This window comes from Monodelphis domestica, chromosome 3 (genome assembly GCF_027887165.1).
Source record: "Monodelphis domestica isolate mMonDom1 chromosome 3, mMonDom1.pri, whole genome shotgun sequence".
NCBI lineage: Eukaryota > Metazoa > Chordata > Mammalia > Didelphimorphia > Didelphidae > Monodelphis > Monodelphis domestica.
Window position 1 is genome coordinate 143204913 of NC_077229.1, and position 20224 is coordinate 143225136.

Below are 20224 nucleotides of genomic sequence, written 5' to 3' on the forward strand. Positions count from 1 at the left end.
CTCTTCCCAATATAGCAGATGAGTTAAAAATATACATACAAATACAAATGGGTAGTATATGCATATATACTCTAAGGCAGAGGTGTCAAACTTGCAGACAGTGGCCCACAACACCTCCAAGTGTGGCCCAAACAAAATTAAACTATAATTGGAAGGGGAAGCTAAGTGGCTCAGGGGACAGAGAACACAGCTAGGAGATGGGAGGTAGTGGGTTCAAATGTGGTATCAGGAACTTTTTAGCTGTGTGACCCTGGGCAAACTACTTAACCCCAATTGCCTACTTTTACCACTCTTCTGCCTTGGAATCATAGTATTGATTATAAGACAGAAGGTAAGGTTCTTTAAAACATATATACATAATTGGGAAATATTTAAGAAAAAAAGACAAATATAGAGAAAATGACATTTTAAAACTAAATCAATGTGTGGCCTGCAGGGATTCTTATGTACAGATTAATGGCCTTCCATTACTAATCGAGTTTGACAACACTGCTCTAAAGTATTTGACTTGCAAAAAATTTCCACTTTCCTTGTGAAACAATTCTTTTAATTAATATTTTTTTCTTTTGGAAGTATTATTGTTTTGTCTAAAAATGGAAAGCCTTTGGCTTTCCTGAAGTCCTGACAAACTTGCATCTGTGTTATACAAATTGTATAGAGAAGGGAAAAAAAAAATGAAAGTGGCCATTTTGCCTCTCTTGTGATCCTAATTTTTATAGTAAGAACATGGATATCCTTTTGTCTTTTTTTTCCCCAAAAGGTATTTAACTGGGCTAATGGTCAAAGAAATTACCAATTTAACTTTAATATAGGTATCAGTAGCTAACTGAGTTTCTTTTTATGCCAATAATATCTGGCTCATAATGGAAAGATATAACCTATAGGAGTCTCAGTTGTAGCACCATGGATATACAGAACTAGGCCTTGGAGCCAAGATATGCTGGATGTGTGATCCCTGATGAGCCAACCTCAGTGTCCTCCTCACTAGCTTCAGCTCTATCCCACATCTGTGCTCTGCAGGAACTGGTGTTTTCTAGAGAAGGCAGTCAAAGATAAAGACACTCCCTGCCTCTATGGGAGGAGCTCAAGGTGTATGTTACAACTTCGGCTTCATCTTGTGGCTTACATTCACTCTGATACATTACTCTGATCCTTGCACTCACCTCCTGAGCGACCAGTGTCCTTGATGAGGCACATCTGTATTAATGGGCTCCATTGAAGCTTTTTAGCCTCATAGTGTTCCAGGGTCAGAATCATTTGAGAAATAATCTTGGAAAGCTTTGTGAAGTTCCTTTCAGAGTGGGTGATAAATAGATCCATAGATTTCTTATCTGCAGATCTAGAAATCCTTGTACAACTTACATCATGAAATCTACATCTTCCTCACTTGTATTTCAGTGTAAAAAACCAGATCAGCACTTTAAACCTTACTTGAAACAGAACCTTCCCAAACGTCTGCACTATGCTAATAACAGAAGAATTGAGGACATCCATCTGCTGGTGGATAGAAGATGGCATGTAGCAAGGTAACTTAGTTATTATCTCTCATCCTCTCTGGTAGACTTTTGGACAGTATAAGTTCTTTAAGGTTATTAACGAGAGAAAGGAGCTAGATTAGGAAAACAAAATTTTACCAAAAGGAATTCTGTTCCAAATATGCTAGACTGGCAGACAGTACTGAAATGTTCTCCCTTTTCTCCTTTCTCATACTTTCTCTTCCCTCTTTCCTCCTTTTCTCTGCTTCCTTTCTCCCTCTCTCTTCTCCTCTTACCTATTCTCTATTCCTTCCTCCTCTCTTCCCCTCCTCACCTTTCCATCTCCTTTTCTTTGTCTCTCTACTCAATATCTCTTCCTCTCTCCATCTGCATTCTTCCTCTCTCTCTCCTTTTATACTTCTCTGTTTTCTTCTCTCACCCTTACTCCACCTCTCCTCCTACTCTCTCTTCTCCTTTTTTTCTTCCTTTCCATCTCTTACTTTGTGTCTCTCTGAGACTTTTTTAATTTAAAAAATTTTATTTAATTAATTGACTTGGAATATTATTACATGGTTACATGATTCATGTTCTTTCCTCCCCTCTCTGACCCCCTCCCATAGCCAATGAGCAGTTCCACTGGGTTTTACATGTGCCATTGATCAAGACCCATTTCCATATTATTGATATTTGCACTAGGGTGATCCTTTAGAGTCTATGTCCCCAATCATATCCTCATCAATCCATGTGATCAAGCAGTTGTTTTTCTTCTGTGTTTCTATTCCCATAGTTCTTCCTCTGAAAGTGGATAGCATTATTTCTCATAGGTCCTTCCCTCTGAGACTTTTTTTTTTAATCAGAGGAAGTAATAGGACTATGTTCAAGCAAACTTGGTTCATATGGTCTTGGTTAAAAGCAAGACCAAACTTTGCCCCATGATAGTATTTGTAGAAGACCTCAGAAATATTTGTTAATGCTTAAAGTCTTTCCTTAGGTGACCATTTTAACAAAATGGGTCTAAGATAGTTTATATGCTGACATTCTTTGGAACAAGGGAAGAATAGGAAATATAGGAATAGGAAAAGGAGAGTCTGAAGGTTTTCTCCTTGGAGGCTGTTACTAGTTGATCACTATTGGTGTTTGATATTGAACAAATTGTTCATTGCTTTTGGCTCTAATGGCTTCCAAAGGGTTAATCATTGAGAGGGTTATCCATCTACTCTCAAACCTGCCAGCAGCATCTTCTGCCGAGACAGATATGGATTTTTCCATTCCTCCTAGTTCCAACTTTCTATGGTATTTTAAAACATCTGTTGCTGTTTTCCCAGAGCTTTGGCCTCTTAAAAAAAAAAGAAATACCCACAATGCTTCAATGAATCAGTTGACATTTATTGAATACTCACTGTGTGTGCAGAGCCCCTACACCATAACTACTTGCCATTGGTGAATTCCCCGCCTTATAGAAGCTTACAATCTTATGGGTTAGAGTGGAATACAAATGGTAGAATCATATAACTATATAGCTATAGCTGTGCAGACATGTACTTAAGTGTTAAGTGTGTAGAGGTTATGGGGGGGATGGATGAAGGCCAGGCATGATGAGAGGGATGAAGGTTCATTAAAAATACTCAGGGGATTTTTTTTTTTGTGGAAAAGTTACCAAAGATTTGAGGAACAAGGGTTGGCTGGGAGGCTTTGGGAGAATGTTCTTGGGGAGGGTGGGGAGAGGAAATATTATGTTGTAAATGACAGTTTGGAGGGGAGAGAAAAGACCAGATGTTTGGGACAGCAATTAGGGTTGCTTAAATATAAATATGAGAACAGAAGTGAAGAGGGAAGATGCTGAACAACTTTACTAGTTGCACTCAGAATTTTTAATTTGATGGTGAAATCATTATTGCTATTTAACTCTCATTTCTCCAGCTAAAATTAAGTTTCTTGAAGACTGAGATAGTGTATCCATTGTCTTTTCTGAAGCACTGTGTAATTAGGATCTGCTCTCTAAATCCCAGCTTCCCATGTTCCCTCTCACATTACGTGCTAACAAAGAGAGGATATAAGTTTTGTGTAGCTCTGCCCTTTGCTCTCTTTTTTTTCCCGCTTGTGACTGGGAAAGTGGGCTTTATGCCAGCCAGGAGAATATACACACATGGGTTTACTTTTTGTTAGATCATTACTTTTGAACTTCTATTTCTTTTAGTTTTATTTTCTTTCTACTTCAAGTAATTATTAATCAACTTTATAAAATATAATGCTTGGAGTTATTGGATATTAATTTAAATTTTATAGCACCTAACACAATGTTGCACCTATAGGGGACTGGCTTTGAGATTTTATTGTCAGAGGGATCTCCCTGGTGGAGAAATTCCCATTACCACTCTAGATTGGCACTTTATGGTCTTAGAGAGTTACCTAGAGCACTAGGGGTTAATTTTTTTTTTTTCAGAGTTGCATAGTCAGTGTGTGGCAGAAGCAAGACTTGAAACCAGGTCTTCCTGGTTATGAAACTGGCTCTCAAGCCATCATGCTATCTCTAGTTGCCTCTGAGATTGTGCAAGAAATATTTGTTAGGCTAATAAATAAAAACATTTGAAGAATTATTGTCACAGGAAAGGTAGATTATAGGACGGTGTTGGACACAGGACATACCTCCTATCTTTTATGTAGAAGTAGGGATTTTATTTCCTTGACAGTGAAGCCCTTGTTTCATTTGCTGGGTTATCATTATTCCTTAGCATCATCTTTGGTCTCCTATGAGCTGTCATGAGGGATCAGATGATACCTGCCAGCATACCTCATAAGATATGCTGGAGGGTGTCATAGAATTAAAAATTGCATGTATTGACTGCTCAGTAAATGTCACACCTATGGTACTGAGATGATAAGTTAAACATATCTACCTGGAAATGGGGAGGGGGGAATATACTCCAAAAAAAAGGTGACATGCTGACTGTTTAGTTTTCTCCTTCTCTTTCCCTTTCTTGATCTCTTCCTACTCATACTCATTTCTTCCCTGAATAATAGGTTCCCATCCTGGGCCTCTACAGATATTAGTGGTTTGTGACTAAGGAGCAAGCCTCTTTAGAATGACTCTCACAGTTCTCTGTCTCCTCCTGAAGCCTATCCCATCCACATTTTGACATCTGGATTGACTTTAAGCTCCTTTGATTTCTCATTCCTTTTTGGGAGAAAGCCACAGTAGAAATTTGACAGTGGTGGGTGTTGAATCTTAGATGATGGCATTAGCTCTACCATTAGGCAATTCTGTGTAGGGGGTCTCATGTTAAATGTTGTAATAGTGTCTTCTTGGAATCTCACAGGCCACTGAGACATCTATTGGAAGAGTCAAGCCATTTACTATATAAGCATTTTTAAGGACCTACTATGTGCAAGGCATGATGTTAGATGTTAAGATTATAAAAATGAAGCAAAACAAACAAACAAAAAGCAACAGCTGCTGCTGTTCTAGGTCTTTAGATTCTATTGTGAGATACAAAATATAGACACATAAGCAAATACAGTATTAGATATTTGGAGTAGCAAGAATACACTAAGGGGAATAGGGTGGGATTTGCCTAAAAAGGACTACATGAATTGGATTTTGAGTGAATCTAAATGGACCTAAAAGGATGAGGTAAGGAAGGAGACCTTGGAGGCAAAATTTGCTAAATCTTCTAAATGAAAATTCTTAACCCAAGGCCACAGACTCCATAGGGTCCATGTACTTAGATGGGAAAAAATTACATTGCTTTTTTCAATACAATTGAGTTCTTTTGTAATCCTATATATATTTAAAATCATTGCCCTGAGAATGGGTCTCTTGGTTTTATTAGCTTGCCAAAGGGGTGCATGACACAAAAAAATGTATATGAACCCTTGTCTAGAGTTTAGGCAGAATGATCTCTTGGGTGAAACACTGGATGGAAAGAAAAATACATCTTAGATTTTATTTTCTTCTCTGCATTTGATGCGTAGTATAATAAGGTCAACACTATATTTCTTCATCTGTAAACTTGGGATAAAACTTTGTTTTGAAATCAAAGCTCGAGGTTTTCTGGAAAAGTTGATATCCTGGAGAAGTACCAGTGGCAATATAATTTAAGATATTCCAAAGCACAAATGGTCAGAGAATCTCCCATGTCACTGTTTAAAAATCTAAATGTGTGCATTTAGTATTTATTAAATATCCAAATAGAAAAAAAGCAAAACAAAAGCCCTACCCTCAAGGCGCTTACATTCTGCTTGGAGTGGGGCGGTGGGAACAATTTATAAACAGATGTCACCTGTGGTCCCAAATGAACAACTGGCTTACAGCTGATGCTTTCTTCTATTCTTGTCTTAAGTGAAATTTTTTATTCAGTTGCTGGTTCACATTTTAGAGGAAAGTATGGGTATTTAGCAAAGCCTGTTGGGATTTTCAGTAGTTGATAGTGACGTGGTAATAGTGAATGATTTACTTTTTCTTTTAAAAAAAATCAATTTCCCCCAATATCCTTTAGTATGCTAAGCTTGTGTTTTGAGGAATGCCACAAGAATCCCTGACTGATGATATTGTTTTAATGTAGGAAATCGGTTGATGTCTATAAGAAACCATCAGGAAAATGCTTTTTCCAGGGAGATCATGGATTTGACAACAAGGTCAATAGCATGCAGGTATGAGCCAGAACCATTGCTATTCAATGGTGCTTTACTTCTTTCCTTGGGCAAAAGTGAAATTGCTAGGGCCATGGTGAGAATGGTAGGAAAAGATGAACCAAACCTGTAGACTTTTCACTTCCCAATAGCAACAATTATTAATTGTTTTCCCTCCCCTTTTCTTTTGCAAGACTGTTTTTGTAGGTTATGGTCCAACATTTAAGTACAAGACCAAAGTGCCTCCATTTGAAAACATTGAACTTTACAATGTCATGTGTGGTAAGTTGCTCATAGACTTCTCCCTTTGATAATTTACTTCCCCAACCAGCAGTGCCATTTCTTTTCCTCTTCTCCATGCCACGAATGCCACAGACCTTCTCATTGGCTTGAAGTGCTAAATACTCATCTTCCTCTAAGACTTCTTTGTTTCTTCCCAGCAGTTGACTAATGGTGAGCATTCATAGTGTTACTCTTGGCAGCCTCCTGGGGATAAAATATAGCATTACAGTTCGACACACCCAGTCTCTCTGACCTTGTGAAGCAAGGGTTCCACATGGAGATGGTTCTCCCCCTACACCCCCCTGTAGCTCAGTTATAATCTTGCCCCCTCCCTGAGCCAGTCTGGCTATTTATGTGTTCCTTTTCCATCCCCACTGAGCTTTTAGTCACTGCCCAAGGACAACTTTTCTGTCCTGGGGGGGAGGTAGGGAGAAGGGAGTGCCAGTCTAGTGGTTAGAGGAGGAGCCCTCAAGTCGGGACTCCTGGGTACTCTTCCCAGCTCTGCCTCTCACCTTAGACGAGTCACTGTATGCCCGCTTGGCAAAGATTCCCTCACGATGAAATTGGGCTTGTTTATCATGCTTGTAGGCGTAAGGCCAGCTCCCCTGCATAGTTGATCAGAGGACAGAACTCCCAGGGACTCCACAGTTATTTATTAATTGTAGATCTCTTTTAAGAGCTTAGGATGAAAGGCCCCATACATGTGCAGAATGTTCATAAACTGACAGTTCAGTTGCCTTTTTGAATTTTCAATTTGATAGCAATAGGTAGGGACTGAATTAAGTCCTGGTTAGCACCAGGCTCTGTCCTTTACAATACTATCTCTTGCAGCTATGCTAATAAGCTTGGCTATTCCAAGGAGCTCACCTTATTTTCACAGTTAGCTATGCTGGTGAGGAAACTCAATTAAATTCTTGTTCCATCAAATTCAGAAGATTTGGAGCCATAGAGACTTCTGATTGAGACTCAGTTGATTATTTCCTTTAAATAGAAGGGGCTTTTTTAAAAAATAGGATAAAAATCTTTTAGTATAGACTAGCATCCATATTACTTCAATGCAGTTGTTAAACAACAGATCTATTCTCCTTGTCTCCTCAGATCTCCTGGGATTGAGGCCAGCTCCTAATAATGGGACCCATGGAAGTTTGAATCATCTCTTACGGACTAATACACACAGGCCAACCATGCCTGATGAAGTTTCAAGACCCCTCTACCCTGGGGCTCTGTACCTTCACTCTGATTTTGACTTGGGATGTACATGTGATGATAAGGTAGTGTCCAAGGGAGAATGAATAATTATGCTAATTCTGAGTGAGTGGAAAGGCATTTACTAAGGGATTACTAGGTATGAAGCCCTATGCTAAGTTCAAGGGATACAAATAGAAAAATAAGGTAGTACTTGTTCTCCAAGAGCTCACATTCCTAAAAGGGAGAGGCCATACAAATAGAAACCATTCGGCAAAATTTTACTTCACACAAAGCATGTGGAAAATCTCAATCCTCATTATAACATCATTTGTTAAAGAGAGAAATTCAGTAGGTAGGTCGATCTCAGACTTTGCCCTAGATAGAACATTTATTAAATGCTTATAGTGGACCAAAGATTGTGCTAAGTGAATGAATACAAATATAAGAAATAAGATGGTTCCTATATTTAGGGGCTTATATTAGAATAGAAAAAAACAAAACATAAAGAGGAATTAGAAATCAGGATGGAGGGAGAAGGCTAATTAATCACTGAAGTACAAGACATCATTATAAGGTAGTTTCATGATGTCAACCCTCTCATCTCTCCCCTTCTCCTCCTCCACAAAAAGTGTTTCAAAGCTTTCATTTATTGAAAATTTTCTTGGTTTCCCGGGTTAACTCTATGCCCCTTCCAGAAGCAGAGAACTATTTCTTGTTTCTGATCCAAAAACCATTGACTAAATGTGTTGAAACAGATAGATCACTCTGAAAGACAGCATTATAATTATTATTTTTTGATGATCAAAAAAGTAACCCTTCTCCATCGATTCCTGTGAAAATCACTTTATAATCATTAGGATGAAAATGGACATTAAAATGTAAGTGTGCATTTTAAAGGGAAGAAAGACCTATTCTTAGTTTTTGTTTTTATTTGGAAATTTAGTGCCTCTTTTGAATTTGAACTATAATGGATGCCTTTTCAAAAGTGGGAGGTTGGTGGGGTTTTTCCTATCCCTTCTTTTCTTGAGCCTAGGACCCAAATGTGGGAGTGGTACATAAGAAAGAGTGCTTCTAACTGTTATTTTGTTTCCATTTTTCTGGGTTTTGCCTTTGAAGAATAAACTGGAAGAACTCAATAAACGCCTTCATCTGAAAGGGACAACAGAAGGTAAGGGTTACACTGGGTAAACCAATCAAATAAATGTGTTCTATTTTCTTGCTTTAGGATCTAAGTATAAATGAGAGAGAGTGAGAGGTAGGGAGAGAGAGAAAGAGACAGAGACACAGAGACAGAAACAGAAACAGAGAGAGAGAGAGACAGACAGAGAGACAGAGACAGAGAGAGAGAAGGAAATGAAATAACCGATTGATTTTCACCAATCTGGCAAATGGCACAGTTTTCTTACATGTTTACAAGATGCATTTGTGTAATTTTACCACTGTAAAAATACCACTCACTGTTAATCTTTTTTGAAGAACAGTCAGTCCATTCTGTACATATCAGCTCATGAATTGAAGTGAGGGAGGGTGCTCCAGTAAGAAGTTTTAGAGACATATTTGTGTACAATGACACCTCCCCAAATGGGATGTCAGTCCTTCTGCACTCTCACCTAGTCAGAATTTTGCAGAGGAAGAGAAAGCTGAGACTGTGTAAGTAAGGGAAAAAGACCTCTCTATAGCTAAAACAGATGTTGTAAAGTCCATGCATTAAAGATCATGTTCTTCACTCAAAGGAGAGCCCCTCAGGCCCTTACTCAGAACCTATTTCTTTTTCTTTATATCCAGTTCTAATAAGCCTGGTTATTTGGTTTCTAATTCCACTAAAGATTAAAAGCAGCAGGTTGGGTAAAAAAAAAATGAGCATCGGGGCTACTGCATGTAGGCACACGCTGAAAGCAGTAAGAAATGGGAGCTGAAAGTTCATTGGTAAGAGAGATTAAAAAATACTATAAAAACAGACATGAATTGAAAAGTAAAGCTAATACTATCTCAGTCTAGTCTAGGGGCAGACAGCCATGTAACATTATTTAGCCTTAGATATCATAAGTCATACAACAGCAGAATAATTGATATGCAGATCATAGACTCAGGGTTGGGAGACCATCCTAATCCAATGTGCTTAGAAAATCCTCTTTATGATGGTACCTGACAAATGATTAATTAGCCTTTGCTTGAAGACTAAGTGATGGGAAATACCACACCTCCAGAGGAATCCAAATCTGCTTTTGTATAACTCTTATTGTGTTGGGGTTTTTTTTTAACCCTTATATCAATATAAATTTGCCTTTTTGCTTTCTTTCCTCTCTTCAAGCATTTCATGGCATCCATCTCCCCATCTCTAATCTGAGGACTTTGTCTTATACTTCACTGAACAAATTGAGGCTATTTGCTTAGAGGTCACTCTTTCCCTATATTCATCTTCTGTCACTCAGTCATCTTTTTCCTTCATCTCCTCCTTGACTCCTCTTCCCCCTTAAAGAGATAAATCTTCTTGCCATTTGCAGATATCTCTACATGTAGCCTTGATCCCATTATGATTGTCCCCACTATCACTTTCATTCTCTTGTCTTCAGGGTCTTCATATCTGTTGCATTCTTCCCTGATATTTAATGTCCATTTCTACCTCTTCCTTAAAAATCCTTATTTCACTCAATCATTCTTACTAGAAATCATCCTAAATTTTTATTCTCCTCAGCTGAACTGACTACACTAGGCCCTTCCATTCCTTCTCTTCTTAATTCCCTATATTTGTACTCCTAAAAGCTTCACTTAACTGAAACTTAACTTCAAAGTTAACAATGAGCTGCCAGATCCAAATTTTCTTTTTCCAATATTCATCCTTCTTAACCTCTTCCCTCTTGGGTGCTCTATTTTCTCTAGGGTTCCATGGAAACTGCTCTCAACTAGTTCTCCTCCTACCTGCCTGTTTAATTTCTAGTGTTTGTGGGATATATATATATATATATATATATATATATATATATATATATAATCTGTGTAATGTTTAATAATTATGGCTGCCCTCCCCCACCCAAGGTTCAGCCTTGAGTCCTGTTCTCTTTACTCTCTCATCAGCTTCAGTGGGTTCAATTATTATTTCTATAAGATAATTCCCAAATCTCTTTCACTCCCTCCTTCTTTCTCTTTCTCTTCTTCCCTCCCTCTCTCCCTCTTTCCCTTTCTTTCTCTCCCTCTCCCCTTCCACTCATCTATCCCTCCATTTATCTATCTATCCTGCCATCTCTCTGTCTATTTATCTGTTTGTCTATCTCCCCTGACTTTTGGATACCTCGAACTTGATCCCCTGAAGGTATCTTTAGCTCAGCAGATGTCCAAGAGAGAGCTCATTTTCTTTCCCTGAAATCTTTTCTTTTAACCTTTCTTATTATTATTAAGAGCACTGCCATCATCTCAGTTACACAGACTTTCAATGTCAGTCTTATCCTTAACTCTTTCCTTGATTTCCTTGAACATATTACATGTCTTGCCAAATGTTGCTTTTCCTGCTTTCACAGTGTCTCTGCAATATGTACCTTTCAGTCCACCTATAAAGTCACTATCCTTTTGCAGGTGTCTATCACTGGTCACCTGGATTATGGTGATAGCATTCTGTTCAGTCACTCTGCCTCAACTCTCTCCCTACTCCATTCTATCCTCCACTCAACTACCAAAGTGAATTTCCTAAAGTATTGGCCTTACCATGTCACTTCCTTACTTAATAAATTCCAGCGATTTCTTCTTACCTCTAGGATCAAATATAAAGGTTTTTGTTTCTGTTTAAAGCTCTTCACCACATGATCCCTTCTTACCTTTCCAGTTGTCTTATACTTTATTCCACTCCATGCACTCTAACATCCAGCACTGCTGGTTATCCTTTGTACATGACACTCCATATTCCATTTCTATGCCTTTGGATAGGCTGTTTCCCATGCCTAGAATGTGCTTTCTCCACACCTTTGTCTTTTAGTTTTGCTGGCTTCCTTTAAGATCAGATTCTACTTTTTTCCCATGAATTTTCACATATATATTGCATATATATATTTAAATATATGTAAACACACACATGAGTGTGCATGCATGCACATGTATATTTTGTATTTACCTTGCTATTTGCATGTTGTCCTCATATTAGACCGTGAAGGTAGGGTTTATTTTTGTCTTTCTTTGCATCCATAGCACTTAACAGTCTCTGGCACACTGGTGCATGCTAAATAAATTCTATATTCTAGGGCCATGTAGAACAGTTCCATTCCTTCTTCCATATGACTGTTTTTCTGCCAGTAAGGATAGCTCTTATTCCCCACAGTTGTCCTTCTCCAGGTGAAACATCATCCTTTCTTTCTATTGACCCTTCTATAACATGAACCTGAGGACCTTCACCATCCTGGTTTCCCTTCTCTGGACATTCTCATTAATTATTAATTGATTGCTATCAGTAATTATTAACATCCTTCTTTAAAAATGGTGCCCTGAATGACTACAATGCTCTGGAAGTTGTGAAAAAAGTTAGATTATGCTTAATATCTTTGTTTAAGAGGGCAGAGAAGAGTATAATTCATTTTAGAAAGATTTCTATCCAAAATTATTAAGCTAAAAAAGTTTTGCTAATGTTTAATTAGAATGTTGTACCCTAAAGACTTCATTTCCCAGAATTCCTTGAATTCCATCCCCACTTTGTGTCCTTACATTTTGTAAATAAGTTTGCTGGAACCCTACCTTTTTTCTCTCTCTTCCCACTTTTTGTGGTCCAGGAAACTCTCTCTTTGCTAAGGCTATCATTTTCCTTTACTTCAAGTTATTATTAATAAATCTTATAAAATTATAATACTTGGAGTATTATATGTTAATTTTTAATCTTACACTATTTAAATAGGCTAACCTCTGAACTAAATAGAGACCTGAATGACTTATTTTCTGAATGTTCCAGATAGCCTAGATATAGTCTGTATTACTTATATTTGCCTCATTTCTATAAGAATTATAGTTTTCTTTAAATTTGGCTTCAGTCTGTCACCACCCCTCCCCCTTAGTTTCAGAAACCAATAACAGGGTGTGTTGGGTATGTGTATTTTTCCTTTTTACTGTTCCATTGCTAAATCTATTAGCTTGCATATGATTCTGATTAGCCTATGCGTGGCTTCCCATCTGATTAGGGGAAGCTGAAGAAATTAGTTCAAGGGTTTTGTTTTTCTTTGACTTCTTTGATTTTCTCCTTTTAAAAAGATCTTCATCTCTCCCCCACCTCATTTTTCTGAGCTCCTCTTTGATCATGGGATATACAGGATATTTGGGAGCTTCTTGGATGGAGAAAGCTTGGATATTAGTCTAAAGTTATTGGGCAGCCAAATAAAAAGTTGACAAACTGTACCAGGAACATGGAGTGCTTGAGCCTGACCCTTCACTGAGGCTCCAGTGAGCATCTTTATCATGTGAAGATTTGGATCTCTGCTTGGAAAAATATTGGATGGTTTGATTTCCCCAGATATGGAATCACCAGGGCACAAAGAGAAGCTTGAGCCTGGTCTTCTTAGGCGATAGCTAGGAAATAGTTTACAGTCTAGCTGTTAATGCACTAGTGTCTTTTTTTGTAGGTTTAGGTCAGGTCCAGTGATGCCAGGAAACCACTTTGACTAAGAATAAATGAGTGCATTTGGTAGCTAGTGGTAATGCATTCATGTGATGGTGATGGTACCCATCCTCACTTACTAAATTCCATAGAAACTGTAGTTTTGCCCTAGGGACAATGGAATTTAAGGTAATCTTGCCTGCAGTGAACCACCCCAACTAGTTTGACTCAAAGAGAATTAGTATAGCAACAGGTTTGGGGAATTCTCAAGAGGCCCACTGAATTCCATTCTAGCCCCTACCTCCTTCAGTCTCTCTTGAAAGAACCAGCTAAAGAGTTATCCTTTAGGGTATTATCCTTAGAGAAACTAAACACTTATATTCTGATTTAGAACCTCAGAGGAGATTTTCCTCAAGTTGAATGTACCAGAAGTTCATAGATCTTGATATAATCTTCTATGTTATTCTTTTAAAATGTTTGTCGGGACAACTATGTGGCTCAGTGAATAAAGAGGTAATCCTGGAGACAGGAGATCCTGAGTTCAAATGTGACCTCAGACACTTCCTAGCAGTGTGACCACGGACAAGTCACTTAACCTCCATTGTCTAAACCTTACTACTTTTCTGCCTTGGAACCAATGTACAGTATTGATTCTAAGTCAGAAGGTAAAAGTTAAAAAATTGTTTATTAAGTTTACAATAAAAATAGGGACTTAAAAGAAGTAAACAATGAAGAACAACCAAAATAAAATCAAAAGTGAATCTCAGAGTTAACTTATACTGGGATTCTTTTTTTTTTTTTTGACCCTCAAGAGAGGACAGAAGTTATAGTAATATATTTTTAGCCAAAAGAGATTCTAGGACTGATTAAGCCTCAGTCCTAAGGAAGTGTCCTTACTTAAGTAAAGGGCTATGACTTAACAAATAATATCCTATGATGATCATTATCAAGTCATTTAATATATCAGTGCTTTAAGCAATTCTCTAAGAATAATAATTAATAGAGAAGGTAAAAACCTGAATTAGTAGAGGGAGGTTCCTTACCTGTGAATTACCTATTGCAATGAAATCACAGGTTCAGTCCCTACTCCTGTCCATGTGTAGTTTCCTTCCTCTGAAAAGAATTGGGGAAATAAAATGGAGTGGCTGGTTATATTCTCATATTTCTTCTTTGGGTAAAAACTTGGTCATTATAATTTCACAGCATTGCTTTAGATAATTTTGTTGTTCTATTTACATTGTGGTAGTTATTGTGTGCATTGCTTTCCTAGTTCTGTTTCCTTCACTTTACATGGGTTCATGTAGATCTTTCAATGCTTCATCAAAAGTTAAGTACAACTCACATTTGAAAAGAAGCCTTCTTACTTGGGACAACCTTACAAATAGTTGTCTAACTTGTGCTTGAAGGACTTCAGTGAAGAAGAATTTGCTATCTCCTAAGGCAACCCATCCCCCTTTTGGACAGCTCTAATGATTAGGTATTTTTCTTTAATATAAAATTTAAATCACTCACTTTCAACTTTTACCTATTGCTATTCATTCTAATCTCTGGGGCCCAAAAGAACTTCCTCAAAATAAAATAAACATTTTATATTTGAAGGTCCAAGAGTCTCAAATGTCCAAAATATCGACTGTCCCATCATAATTGATCCTATTCATATACACGTGTACATATTAACACTCTCTGTTTAGAGAAATCTCATTCCTTTCAATGGAATTCCTGTATTTTAGGTATTCTTTTTATTGCAAATTATCTAAATAAGGACCTTTATTTTCCGGGATAATCAATATGAGCAAGATACATTTGTAAGAACTGTTCATTTAATGCAGCTAGACAATCCTGGCATACTTTGGTAGTAATGAGTTGATTATATATAAAGATAAAACTCAATGGATATTTTATCATACATTTTAATTTCTAATTCAGTTCTTCATCAAAAGTAGTAGAGAAAAACATAAGCAGATGAAATATGATGATTACTCTCCTCAAAATGCTTATAAATAATGGATGTGTGGTGATAAATCTGCAATAAGGCTGAAGAAGCTATATCTTGGCCAATCACTACACTGGGCATTTTTCATCAAATGCCTATAGTAAATTCCTACAGAAAACATTAAACACAAGTTTTCTGGAATGAGTAATTTAACCATATATTGGAATCTGGGGGCTGAATTGTTTTACTGTGTTTTAATGAAGACCATGAGGTGTTATATACATTTACATGTAATTAATATACACACATATATTTGTATAGATATTATGTATATAGATGTGTGTGTGAACGATCTATTAGGAATAAAATGAGAACAATTTTACTCCATAATTTCAGTACCCGTCAGATCAGAATGATTTTGCTCCCATAGTCCCAAAGGGCTTGAATTACTTACTCTTTTTGGAAACATCTAGGTTAAAATCCTCCTCAAAAAGGATAACAACATCATCATCATCAATATTATTTTGAATCAAAAGATTAAATGCAATAAAAACAAATGAATAGCTCAGAAAAGTTACTCTAGAAAAAAATGTTATAGAGAAAATTCTTTTTTTTTAAATAATATTTTATTTGATCATTTCCAAGCATTATTCATTAAAGACAAAGATCATTTTCTTTTCCTTCCCCCCACCCCCCATAGCTGACGCGTGATTCCACTGGGTGTCACATGTGTTCTTGATTCAAACCCATTGTCATGTTGTTAGTATTTGCATTAGAGTGTTCATTTAGAGTCTCTCCTCTGTCATGTCCCCTCAACCGCTGTATTCAGGCAGTTGCTTTTCCTCGGTGTTTCTATTCCCATAGTTTATCCTTTGCTTATGCATAGTGTTTTTTCTCCTAGATCCCTGCAGATTGTTCAGGGACATTACACCACTACTAATGGAGAAGTCCATTACGTTCGATTATACCACAGTGTATTAGTCTCTGTGTACAATGTTCTCCTGGTTCTGCTCCTCTCTCTCTGCATCACTTCCTGGAGGTTGTTCCAGTCTCCATGAAATTCCTCCACTTTATTATTCCTTTTAGCACAATAGTATTCCATCACCAACATATACCACAATTTGCTCAGCCATTCCCTAATTGATGGGCATCCCCTCGTTTTCCAGTTTTGGGCCACCACAAAGAGCGCAGCTATGAATATTTTTGTACAAGTCTTTTTGTCCATTATCTCTTTGGGGTACATACCCAGCAGTGCTATGGCTGGATCAAAGGGTAGACATTCTTTTGTCGCCCTTTGGGCATAGATCCAAATTGCCCTCCAGAATGGTTGGATCAGTTCACAACTCCACCAGCAATGAATTAATGTCCCTACTTTGCCACATCCCCTCCAGCATTCATTACTTTCCTTTGCTATCATGCTGGCCAATCTGCTAGGTGTGAGGTGATACCTTAGAGTTGTTTTGTTTTGCATCTCTCTGATTATAAGAGATTTAGAACACTTCTTCATGTGCTTATTAATAGTTTTGATTTCTTTATCTGAGAACTGCCTATCCGTGTCCCATGCCCATTTATCAATTAGAGAATGGCTTGATTTTTTGTACAATTGATTTAGCTCTTTATAAATTTGAGTAATTAAACCTTTGTCAGAGGTTTCTATGAAGATTTTTCCCAATTTGTTGTTTCCCTTCTGATTTTAGTTACATTGGTTTTGTTTGTGCAAAAGCTTTTTAATTTGATGTAGTCAAAATTATTTATTTTACATTTTGTGATTCTTTCTATGTCTTGCTTGGTTTTAAAGTCTTTCCCCTCCCAAAGGTCTGACATGTATACTATTCTGTGTTTACCCAATTTACTTATGGTTTCCTTCTTTATGTTTAAGTCATTTACCCATTTTGAATTTATCTTGGTGTAGGGTGTGAGGTGTTGATCTATTCCTAATCTCTCCCATACTGTCTTCCAATTTTCCCAGCAGTTTTTATTGAATAGTGGATTTTTGTCCCAAAAGCTGGGATCTTTGGGTTTATCGTATACTGTCTTGCTGAGGTCGCTTTCCCCCAGTCTATTCCACTGATCTTCCTTTCTGTTTCTTAGCCAGTACCAAATTGTTTTGATGACTGCTGCTTTGTAATATAGTTTAAGGTCTGGGACAGCAAGGCCGCCATCATATGTGTTTTTTTTCATTATTTCCCTGGATATCCTTGATCTTTTGTTATTCCAAATGAATTTTGTTATGGTTTTTTCTAAATCAGTAAAGAAATATTTTGGGAGTTCAATGGGTATGGCACTAAACAGATAAATAAGTTTGGGTAGGATGGTCATTTTTATTATATTGGCTCATCCTATCCATGAGCAGTTAATGTTTTTCCAATTGTTCAAGTCTAGTTTTAGTTGTGTGGAGAGTGTTTTGTAGTTGTGTTCATATAGTTCCTGTGTTTGTCTCGGGAGATAGATTCCTAGGTATTTTATTTTGTCTAAGGTGATTTTGAATGGGATTTCTCTTTCTAGTTTTTGCTGCTGAGCTGTGTTGGAGATATATAGAAAAGCTGATGACTTATGTGGGTTTATTTTGTATCCTGCAACTTTGCTAAAGCTGTTGATTATTTCGATTAGCTTTTTGGTTGAATCTCTAGGATTCTTTAAGTAGACCATCATGTCATCTGCAAAGAGTGATAACTTGGTCTCCTCCTTGCCTATTTTGATGCCTTCAATTTCTTTTTCTTCTCTAATTGCTACTGCTAGTGTTTCTAGTACAATGTCAAATAGTAGAGGTGATAATGGGCATCCTTGTTTCACTCCTGATCTTATTGGGAATGCATCTAATTTATCCCCATTGCAGATGATATTAGCTGATGGTTTTAGATATATACTGTTTATTATTTTTAGGAATGACCCTTCTATTCCTATGCTTTCTAGTGTTTTTAATAGGAATGGGTGTTGTATTTTATCATAGGCTTTTTCTGTGTCTATTGAGATAATCATATGATTCTTGTTGGTTTGTTTGTTGATGTGGTCAATTATGTGGATGGTTTTCCTAATGTTGAACCAGCCCTGTATCCCTGGTATGAATCCTACTTGATCATGGTGAATGATCCTTCTGATCACTTGCTGGAGTCTTTTTGCTAGTATCCTATTTAAGATTTTTGCATCTATATTCATTAGGGAGATTGGTCTATAGTTTTCTTTCTCTGTTTTTGACCTGCCTGGTTTTGGAATCAGTACCATGTTTGTGTCATAAAAGGAGTTTGGTAGAACTCCCTCTTTGCTTATTATGTCAAATAATTTGTATAGTATTGGGATTAACTGTTCTCTGAATGTTTGATAGAATTCACTGGTGAATCCATCAGGCCCTGGGGATTTTTTCTTAGGAAGTTCTTTGATGGCCTGTTGGATTTCATTTTCTGATATGGGATTATTTAAGAATTCTATTTCTTCTTCTGTTAGTCTAGGCAGTTTGTATTTTTGTATATATTCATCCATATCACCTAAGTTGGTGTATTTATTGCCATATAATCGGGCAAAGTAATTTCTAATGATTGCCTTAATTTCCTCTTCATCGTAGGTGCTGTCCCCCTTTTCATCTTTGATGCTGTTAATTTGCTTTTCTTCCTTCCTTTTTTAAATTAGATTGACCAGTACTTTGTCTATTTTGTTTGTTTTTTCAAAGTACCAGCTTCTTGTCTTATTTATTAAATCAATAGTTCTATCACTTTCAATTTTATTAATTTCTCCCTTAATTTTAGGATTTCTAGTTTGGTTTTCTGCTGGGGGGGGGGTTAATTTGATTGCTTTCGAGTTTTTTTATTTGCATTTCCAATTGATTGATCTCTGCTCTCCCTAGTTTGTTGATATATGCACTGAGGGATATGAATTTACCTCTGATTACCGCTTTGGCTGCATCCCAAAAGGTTTGAAAGGATGTCTCGCCATTGTCATTTTCCTCGATAAAATTATTAATTGTTTCTATGATTTCTTCTCTAACTAAATGATTTTGGAGTATCATATTGTTTAATTTCCAATTAGTTTTTGATTTGGTTTTCCATGTATCTTTACTGATCATTATTTTTATTGCCCTGTGATCTGAGAAGGCTGCATTTATTATTTCTGCTTTTCTGCATTTGTGTGCTATATTTCTGTGACCTAATGTATGTTCAATTTTTGTGAATGTGCCATGTGGTGCTGAGAAGAAGGTGTATTCCTTTTTATCCTTATTTATTTTTCTCCATATGTCTATTACTTCTAATTTTTCTAAGATTTCATTCACTTCTTTCACCTCTTTCTTATTTATTTTTTGGTTTGATTTATCTAAATTTGATAATGGTTGGTTTAAGTCTCCCACTAATATGGTTTTACTGTCTATTTCTCCCTTCAATTCTCCTAGTTTCTCCATTAGAAATTTGGGTGCTATATTATTTGGTGCATACATGTTGATTAGTGGTATTTCCTCATTATCTAAAGTCCCTTTTAACAAAATATAATTACCTTCCCTATCCCTTTTGATCAGGTCTATTTTTGCTTTGGCTTTATCAGATATCATGATTACCACTCCTGCCTTCTTTCTGTCAGTTGATGCCCAAAAGGTCTTACTCCATCCTTTAATTCTGACCTTGTGGGTGTCAACCCGCCTCATGTATGTTTCTTGAAGACAACATATGGTAGGGTTTTGGATTCTAATCCATTCTGCTATTCGTCTACGTTTTATGGGTGAGTTCATCCCATTCACTTTCAAAATTATGACTGTCATTTGTGGACTCCCTGGCATTTTGATATCCTTCCCTAGTTCTAACCTTTTCTTCTTCGGCTCTACCTTTTAGTCTAGTGATTTACTTTAAATTGGTCCCCCTTGTCCCCTCCCTTGATATGTTTCCCTTTTTAGTCCCTCCCTTTTTGTTCCCTCCCCTTCCCCCCCTCTCTTTCCCTCCCCTTTTGTTTTCCCTCTCCCCCTCCCCCCCTTGGTTTTCCCTTCTCCCTACCCTTGTTGGGTAAGATAGAATTCAAGATCCCAATGGATCTGGATGTTTTTCCCTCTCAGAGTTGATTTCCCTGAGAGTAAGGTTTAAGTAAAAATTCTCTTCCTCTCCTTCTTATAGGAGTTTTCTTCCCCTCCCCTTCCCATGTGAATCTTTGTATGAGAAAGATTATTCTATTTGGTCT

The 20224-nt window shown here is 37.1% G+C and overlaps 1 protein-coding gene across 7 annotated transcripts in view; it reads left to right on the plus strand.

The window, feature by feature from the left end:
• The window catches only part of ENPP2 (ectonucleotide pyrophosphatase/phosphodiesterase 2), a 200078-nt gene that overhangs the window by 150782 nt on the left and 29072 nt on the right, over window positions 1-20224 (plus strand). For all 7 annotated transcript variants that reach the window (XM_056823161.1, XM_056823158.1, XM_056823156.1 and 4 more), the window contains 5 exons: window positions 1399-1526; window positions 6038-6125; window positions 6299-6386; window positions 7485-7657; window positions 8691-8742. In XM_056823161.1, coding sequence (XP_056679139.1) covers window positions 1399-1526; window positions 6038-6125; window positions 6299-6386; window positions 7485-7657; window positions 8691-8742 — 529 coding nt within the window. The remainder of the gene's footprint in view (window positions 1-1398; window positions 1527-6037; window positions 6126-6298; window positions 6387-7484; window positions 7658-8690; window positions 8743-20224) is intronic.